We start from the raw sequence: 9,162 nt of genomic DNA, 5'->3' as shown, positions 1-9,162 counted from the left end.
CAAAAGTCCTGCTGAAAGAAGTGTTTGTTTATCTTGGTATTTTTTGGTCTGTATGGGAAACTGTTTTAACATTGTGCTTGATGTTGTAATACTGTGAATTAAGGGTTAAGAACTGAAACTGCTATCTGAAGAGGTCTGTCAGCCGGTGATCTTTTGTGTCTGTTCTATGTGTTTGTTGCAAAATCTTACAAAAAATATTTTGCTGCTCTCTCTATAATTTTTAGAAGAGAATAAGTTGATAGATATCCGGAAGAAAATTGTGACCTCCTGCAATTGTTACACTGTCTACGGTTGCGATTGCACGAATCTGGCAAACCGGTGTCTCACGGTCTGTAGGTGACCTCGCGTGACCAAACCCGGTAACAGTCTGTTCTGATATAGACCATAAGGTAGGAATTCCTTTATAAAGGTGCGCGTGTATGGTTGAGAGTGAATAAGATGCAGCATCGCTGCGACGCGAGAAGCCAGGACAAAAGCGACTGAAAATTGTGTGTGAAGTGTTAAACCAACACAGGGAATAACTATGGGAAGTCAACAGAGTAAGGACGTAAATATGAAAACCCCCTTAGGATGTATCCTAAAACACTGGAAGGACTTGGGAGGGATCCCGGGGGGAAACATAAGTAAAAAGACACTCCTTAAATATTGTACGCAGTGGTGGCCATTGTACAAGTTAGATGACAATGAGAAATGGCCGCCGGAGGGAACAACTAATTATAATACTATTTTGCAATTGATGCTTTTCCTTCGCCGACTTAACAAATGGGACGAAGTCATGTATGCTGATATGTTCTTTACCCTAAGAAATAAACCGGAGTGGCAAAAAGAGTGCGGGGTAAATGTAGCACCTCAGGACCCCCTAGTGCTAGCCCTGGAAAAAGATAAGAAAGGTTCAAAGCCTAAAGAACGGTGCTGTGATGCATGTAGCATTGGGCAACAATGTCTTAAATTGACAAGAAGGGATAGTGGAAAGGAGAGCGAAATAAGCCTGTGGGAATACCATCCATTCGCCCCAGGACGGGAAGGGCCTCTTCCCAGGCCAAAGGAGGAACAAGGGGATCCTAGCCCCTTAAAGGAGCTGGAACGATGGTGGAAATCTAAGTTTGGGCACAGTCCTCAGAAACTAGATAACACTTGGGAGGAGGATAGTCCATTAAAATCGGGGATGGACAAGAAGGAAAGCAGCCCGCAGGGACCAGATAGTCCACAGGGGTCGGGAAGCTACAAGGATGCTGACAGCCCACCCAGATTAGAAGTTGAGAGGGAAGAAGGCAGCCCATATGGAACAGAGAGTCGAGGGGAGACACGCAGCCTCCCCGAACTAAGTCCATATGGGGATGGTAGTACACCCAGAAGTGGAGGTTTTGGGAAATCAGGTACCTGTAGAATAGAAACTAGCACACCGAGGACTGGGGATAACTCACTGGGAGGCAACGTCCCTAAGCTAAGGTATAGTGAGAAGAATGACACTGAGACATGCGAAAGGGAGGCAGAGAACAACTCACAGAAGCTGAATATAATAATTCAGATAGAGGATAAGAGAGATGGAAGGGGAACAGAAGATGAGGACAGTAGCCCGGAACAGGATAGGCGCCGGCAGATGCGGGAAGAAAGGCGACAGATGCAGAGCGAGGCGCGGCTGGACTGTGTAAACCATGCCAGGGGGGTAGTAGGAAAAGAGTTAACAGAAATAGAAGGTGAAGATGAAGAACAGGGAAAGGGAAAGAGAAAAGAGAAGAGAAAGAATAGGGAAGACATTGAGGCACAGGAAGATCCTGGGGAAGGGACTAGTCATTCGTATTATACCAGATCTGTGGCACGGAGGGAAGCAAAGCAAGAAGAGGAACGGAACCATACAATAGCTCCTCTCCGACAACTTATGCCAATGGTAGGAGAAAGGACCAGGGTAAAGGTACCGTTCTCCACAAGTGATCTGAACAATTGGAGGGATGAGGCAAGGAACTTCAGGAGGAATCCAGAGGGAGTAGCGAAGAGGTTTGAATTAATGGCAAAGAATTTAGATATTGATTGGGAAGATATAGAGGTGATGTTGTCAGAATTGACAGATACAGAAAGGGAACTCGTATTGGAAACAGGAAAACGACATGCTCAAGTATTATCAGGGAGACTAGAAGATAATTTCCCCAGCAGTAAACCAGAATGGGATCCGGGCAACGAAGAGCACTATCGACGATTGGTACAGTACAGAAAGCTGATAGCGATGGGCTTGCGTAATGCGATCCCTAAGGCTATCAATTGGTCGATGTTATATGACATTAGGCAGGGAAAGGATGAGACCCCGTCAGAGTTTTTGGATAGACTTAGGGCAGCCATGAGACAATACACACCCCTGGACCCAGCAACGGAAGAAGGGAAACAACACCTGTTAGGATTAATGATGGGACAGAGTAACCCAGACATCAGAAAGAAATTGCAAAAGCTTGAACATCCAGAAAATAAAAACCTGGAGGCCTTGTTGAATGAGGCATGGAAGGTATATAATAATAGAGAAGTTGAGGAGAAGAAAAGGGAGGACAGGAGGATAGCTCGAGTAGTGGCTGTGGCAGTGGCAGCTCAGAAGACAGGTCACTCGGAACCTGGAACCAGGGGTAGGGGTAGAGGCTACCCGGTGAGAGGGGGAGGAAGGTTCCAACCCCACCCAGCTAGAGTAGGGCCAGATCAATGTGCATACTGCCTACAGACGGGACACTGGAAACAGGAATGCCCCCAGTTAAAGAGAAGGTTAATGGTCACCACTACCACCACACAGCAAGAAAGTGAATGAGGGGGACCGGTGGGCCATACCCTAGCAGACCCACTGGTTAAAATGGAGCTAGGGGAAGGTAAAAAGGAATTGGACTTTTTGATTGATACGGGAGCAACCTTTTCAGTTTTAAATCAAGAATTGGTACCTAAAAGTGATGAATTTGTACAAGTTGTGGGAGCAACAGGCCAACCAGAAAAGGCTTACTTTTTGAAACCTATCAAATACAAAATTGGGAAACAAATGGGAATACACCAGTTTCTGTATTTGCCAAATTCGCCAAAACCTCTACTAGGGAGAGACTTATTAGAAAACTTGGGAGCTATAATAAAGTTCAAAAAGGACAGATTTGAATTTCAAGTAAAAGAAGAACAACTGATTACAGCCCTAAGCCTAACAATCAGTTGTGTGAAACCTAAACCTGAGAATCACAATTTTGAGCGAATCCTGAGCGAGGCATACCCATTAGTATGGGCTACTGATATACCTGGAAAATCAAAACAAGCAGCACCGATTGTTGTTGAACTCAAAGATGGGGCAAGACCGGTGGTAAGAAAACAATACCCTTTGAGAATAGAAGACAGGAAGGGGATTGAGCCCATAATCAAAAGGTTTTTGGAACTGGGGTTATTGGTAGAATGTGAATCGGATTTTAATACACCAATCTTGCCAGTAAAGAAACCTAATGGAGCTTACAGACTAGTTCAGGACTTGAGAGCAGTAAACGAAATAACCAAGATATTACATCCTTTAGTTGCTAATCCATACACGCTTTTAACTAGACTCAAGGATAATTTGACCTGGTTCACTGTATTAGACTTGAAAGATGCATTTTTCTGCCTTCCCTTAGCTCCCGAGAGTCAAAAGATTTTTGCCTTTGAATGGGAATCTGTAGATAAAGGAAGAAAGACCCAACTTACCTGGACGGTATTGCCCCAAGGATGGACAAACTCCCCTACGATTTTTGGGAATCAATTAGCCAAAGAATTAGAACAGTGGGAAAGGCCGCTGGGAGATGGCACCCTTCTGCAATACGTAGATGACCTTTTAATAGCAACAGTGACAGAGGAAGAATGCATTGAATGGACTATTTCCTTGTTAAATTTCCTGGGTTTAAGTGGATACCGAGTCTCTCAACAGAAAGCACAGCTGGTGCAAAAAGAAGTGGTGTACCTGGGATACGAAGTCTCCAGAGGACAGCGATCCCTGGGAGCAGCTAGGAAAGAGGCCATCTGTCAAATGCCCAAACCAGAGACGGTGAGAGACCTGCGCGCCTTTCTGGGAATGACAGGTTGGTGTCGGCTGTGGATCTACCAGTACGGGATACTTGCTAAACCACTGTACGATTTGTTGAAAGAAACCAAGGATGTTCTAGTTTGGACTCCCGAGGCAGAAGAGGCCTTCAAGAAGTTGAAGCTGGAGCTAATGAGGGCACCGGCTTTAGGTCTCCCAGATGTATCAAAACCATTCTGGCTGTTCTCCCATGAACGACAAGGGATGGCCCTAGGAGTCCTGGCACAGCAGTTGGGAACACACAAGAGAGCTGTGGCCTACTTCTCCAAGCGACTGGATGAAGTAAGTAAAGGATGGCCAGGCTGTCTGAGGGCAGTGGCTGCAGTGATAATTAACATAGAAGAGGCCAGAAAGCTCACACTGGGCCAAAAGATGACTGTGTTAGTATCTCACACTGTGTCAGCCGTGCTGGAACAGAAAGGCAACCATTGGTTGTCCCCATCCAGATTCCTAAAATACCAGGCCATCTTGGCTGAATCAGATGACGTAACCATTCAGGTAACTAACATTGTGAACCCAGCTTCATTTCTGGAAGGGAGAGCCCTAGCAGAACCCATCGAACACGACTGCCTGGAAACAATTGAAGCCGTCTATTCCAGTCGCCCAGATCTCAAAGAAGAGCCGCTCGAAGGTGCGGACAACTGGTTCTCAGATGGCAGCAGCTTCGTGAAGCAAGGAGTAAGAATGGCTGGCTATGCAGTCACCACTACAGAAAGGGTAATTGAGTCAAACCCCTTGCCTGCAGGGACCTCAGCCCAAAAGGCAGAGCTGATAGCTCTGACCCGAGCCTTGGAATTGGCAGAAAACATGCAAATTAATATATGGACAGACTCTAAATATGCCTTCTCTGTTGTACATGCTCATGGGGCCATCTGGAAAGAAAGAGGACTATTGACTACACAAGGAAAAACAGTCAAACATGCAGAAGAGATTCTGCGATTGCTAGAGGCGGTCCAACTCCCAGCACAAGTGGCCATAATGCATTGTAAGGGACATCTGAAAGGTAACACTATACCAGAGATAGGGAACAGGAAGGCAGACACAGAAGCTAAATTGGCGGCCACAAGAAATAGGGAAGCGGAAATAGCGGCCCTAATACCAGGGGAGCTGGATATCAATATCCAGCCAGATTACCAAGAGTCAGATCATAGATGGATTCAAAGGAATAAGGGCAAAATACTAGAAAATGGTTGGGGTCGATTAGAAACAGGACAGTTAGTGATACCAGGAAACGTGATGTGGCAGTTTGTGAAGGCAGAACATGAGAAGGCCCATTGGGGCCTAGATTCGCTTTACCAATATTTGCAGACCAGAATAGCAGGACCAAAATTATTTACTACTATAAAACACGTTACGTCCCAGTGCGAGCGGTGTCTGAAAAATAACCCGAACACAGGAACCAAAGTACATCAAGGAGCCATAAATCGAGGTAAATTCCCAGGTGAAGTATGGCAAATTGATTTTTCTGAACTCCCAAGAAAAGGGGGGTTTCGGTATTTGTTGGTAATAACTGATACATTTTCTGGGTGGCCTGAAGCATTCCCTTGTAGGACAAATAAGGAAAGAGAAGTGACCAAAGTACTGTTGAATGAAATTATTCCACGGTTTGGGGTACCAAAGAGCATTTCCTCGGATAGAGGTACACACTTCTGTGCAAAAGTGGTGAGAGCAATAAGCAAAGCATTACAAATCAAATGGCAACTACACACACCTTATCGCCCACAGGCCAGTGGGCAAGTGGAAAAGATGAATCATCTCATCAAACAGCAAATTGCCAAAATATGCCAGGAGACTAATTTGCAGTGGTATCAGGCTTTGCCTATTGCTTTGCTCAGGCTGAGAGTCAAACCAAGATCAAGAGAGAAGTTAAGCCCATTTGAAATTTTGTATGGTAGACCTTATGCTATGCAAGTTGTAAATGGAGACGTTATAGACCAAATCGGTAATCAGTATATTTATGATTATGTAATTACGGTGGGGAAACAGTTTGATAAGAATGCTACTGTGGTGATAGAACACCAACCTAAGCAACCTGATTGCAAATTGCATCCGTTTAACCCCGGTGATTGGGTATATGTTAAGAATCTTTTAGGAAAACCCCTACAAGAAAAGTGGGAGGGACCTTTCCAAGTGCTGCTGACTACCTTCACCGCGGTTCGGATCAAGGAGCGACCTACGTGGATCCACTATTCACGGGTCAAGAGAGCTCCGGAAAACAAACAAGAGGAGATCAAACCTGCCCTAGATGTACAGACTTCTGAGTCAGCTGTCTCCGCAGGATCACGTGAGAATTCAACATAAACTAACATTGACTCTGCCAAAACCTTTATCCCTCATAGCAGAATTTAATGCCGAAGCTAGAGCTGCATTGCGTAGCACGCCAATACAGTGGACAGGGTGGGTTGAAACATACAGTCAACAAGGACCTGACCCACAGGACCCTATTCACGATCAGCCGTGTTTTGGGTGTGGGGAAAGAAATTGTGTGGGACTAATTGGATTTCTTTGTGGAGGTTGTGATAGAAAATTTTGGAACGTACAAAGTTGTTTACTGGACCTCCAATGTTATGAGTGTAGCTGCAAAGAAGCAAGGGAGAATGACGACTATTTGGCCTTAGAGAAATTCGCCAACAGATCCATTTTAGAGGCTAGGGAATTGTTTGAAGCACCCGAACAAATTGTATTAGGGTGGTGCCATTGGAAAGTACACCGCTGGTTACAATATTGTTTGAAACTTAGTCGTTCTAAGGTTTTATCGACCCGTTGCTATTCTTCTGTCCCACGACATCCACTAATAAGTGACCAAATTGGACCTTTTAAAAAACAAAGAGATCTAGACACTGAACTAGAAAAGATTATTTTACGAGTAAAGCAAATTCACACCAAGCAACAAGAACGCCAAAAAAAACAAAATTGACAGCCAGACATTATGACCCCGACTCCACCCCAAACCTTTATAACTCTAATCATTGGACTAACGATAGTGCATCCCCAAGGCTCTGCCCCAATAGACCCATGGTCTCATGCGCACCAGTGTATCCACCCAGAGTTGGGAACAAGAGGGCCCTATTTCGAGGTTTATGCCTTACGAAACAATCAGCCATATGCAAGTGAGGTGTGGGATCAGCCCTCCATGGTAGCATACAAGGGAGACCAAGTCCAAATTGGGTGTCGAGAACTCGACCCAGAGGAAGGGAAAACAAGGCGGCTAGTATTAACAATTAAACCCTTGATGCCAGCCTTTAAACATAACCTAATTACCTTTAGTCCAGTGAAAATGGGCAGGCCCACAGTTTGGATCCAGCAAAAAGGCCCAATTTCATGTCAGTGGAGCGACTTCAGGGAGGATCCACCCGGATCACGACAACCGATAAAGGGGGTGATTTATAGAGAAGATTCACTTGGGGAGCTACGCCCTCAAAACATAACCTATGACCCTCACCCTCTTCTCCATTCCCCAGGAGAAATTGTAATATCTAGTGGTCCTGAGGGAGGGAAAGCACTGTGTGAGATGGCATTTAGATTGGATCAGTCAATGATGTTCACATGTGAAAGGGAGTTGAAAACACTGGGACAGGATATTAGCTCCCTCGGGCGTGCTCTCGGGCGTGCTGTCGATTATAAGATACAATTACCAGAAGACGTGATTCCATTGTATCCAGATTTAGACTTGCCTCAAGAAACCACCCTACCAGTGGTATGTAAAGTAGTACATAACCTAACCTTTATAGGGCCTCAGGTGATAAGAAAATCTAATGAACAAAAATTATTGTTAGACCCCACTTATTCCCTGAAAAAGGTGCAGATGAACCTTCACACCGATATTACGTATTTGCAAAAGGGTTGCCAACCATTTATACAGCAAAGCCTTAAGGGATGGAATGCATGGCTAGCAACAAGGTCTCATCATAGAAGAATACAAAGAGATCTAAGTGGATGGATTGGCACTGGATTTGGTATATTAAACACGATAGATCAAGAAGTATTAGTGAATAAATTAAGTACCGTTACTTCGAACTTAGGAAAGCTAAAAATGCCCCTCAGTTCATCCATGCTCACATTAGCAGAAACACAATCACTAGTAGTAAAACTACTAACCATGGTAGCAAACCATACTGAAGAGGATTTTTTGAAGTTCGCTAACTATACAGGGGAGCTTAGCAAAGAAATTGCACTAGCTATCCAGTGCCCTCAGACACAACAATGGGTACAATCAGTAGCTGCAGGAATAATGAGAGAAGGAATGTCAGGTATATTACCTCAAGAGATAAGAGAAACAATACTAAAGAACAATCATACTACACAATTTGAGAAGGACCACCAAGCCTGGTGGCAATTAGTAAATTTCACTTATGACCCTCAACAGGAACACATTGAAGCCTATGTCCTCACCATTAGTGCAGCAGAGGAAAGAGCTATCTTTCCTATCCTCACTCTAGGGACAATACATCAAAATGTTATTGTCAAGCCCATAGACCATAATGTCTGGGCTAGTTATGATAATACCAAAAATAGGTGGCAATCGGTTAACACAGAAGCATGTATTCCTAGAGGACAATTAGGCTATGTCTGTGAAAACGCTGTAGTAGAAGCGGAAGATCTATGTTTAGATGCTGAAAACAGTGTATGTACTTTTGAAATGCTTCCGCATAATAGAACACAATCACAAGTTTATTATATAGGGAATGGGTGCGCTTGTGTGAGGACAGCTTGCGATAACGTCACCATAGATAATTGCCAAGAAAAGACTAACAATACTAACTTTTGTGTATGCAACTTCACCAAGATAGTAGGTTGTGACTTTCATTATACTGTCCCAATAACTACTCAACAGCTAATTAATGCAGATTTTGACCTATATCAAGAGATACCGAAATTACAAATAGGGATGGACGTCGAAGTCCTTAAAGCAATGCTCACACATCCTAAAGTAAGGGAATTAATACAAAAGGTAAATCAAACAACCAAACGAATGGTATGGCAGGTAGAACATAATTCAGAAAAAATACAGAATGTCCTGACTAAAGTAGAACAAGTAGGCCAGCATCATTGGTGGGATATCTTTGTAGGATATTCCCCAACAGCTACACAAGTCTTTAACTATC

The 9,162-nt window shown here is 44.1% G+C and overlaps 1 protein-coding gene across 1 annotated transcript; it reads left to right on the top strand.

Annotated features, from left to right (window-relative positions):
* Positions 1–256: 256 nt before the first annotated feature.
* Positions 257–6,341, top strand: LOC131571793 (uncharacterized; the record flags this gene model as incomplete). Its single annotated transcript, XM_058824562.1, has 4 exons — positions 257–389; positions 3,615–4,769; positions 4,812–5,999; positions 6,150–6,341. Coding segments are annotated over exons 2-4 (2,146 nt in total), but the record flags the coding sequence as incomplete, so codon positions are not given.
* Between the last annotated feature and the right edge of the window lie 2,821 nt (positions 6,342–9,162).

This window comes from Ammospiza caudacuta, unplaced genomic scaffold (genome assembly GCF_027887145.1).
Source record: "Ammospiza caudacuta isolate bAmmCau1 unplaced genomic scaffold, bAmmCau1.pri scaffold_206, whole genome shotgun sequence".
NCBI classification, from domain to species: domain Eukaryota; kingdom Metazoa; phylum Chordata; class Aves; order Passeriformes; family Passerellidae; genus Ammospiza; species Ammospiza caudacuta.
The sequence above is the reverse complement of the archived record's forward strand: the minus strand, read 5'-3'. Positions and strand labels throughout refer to the sequence as shown.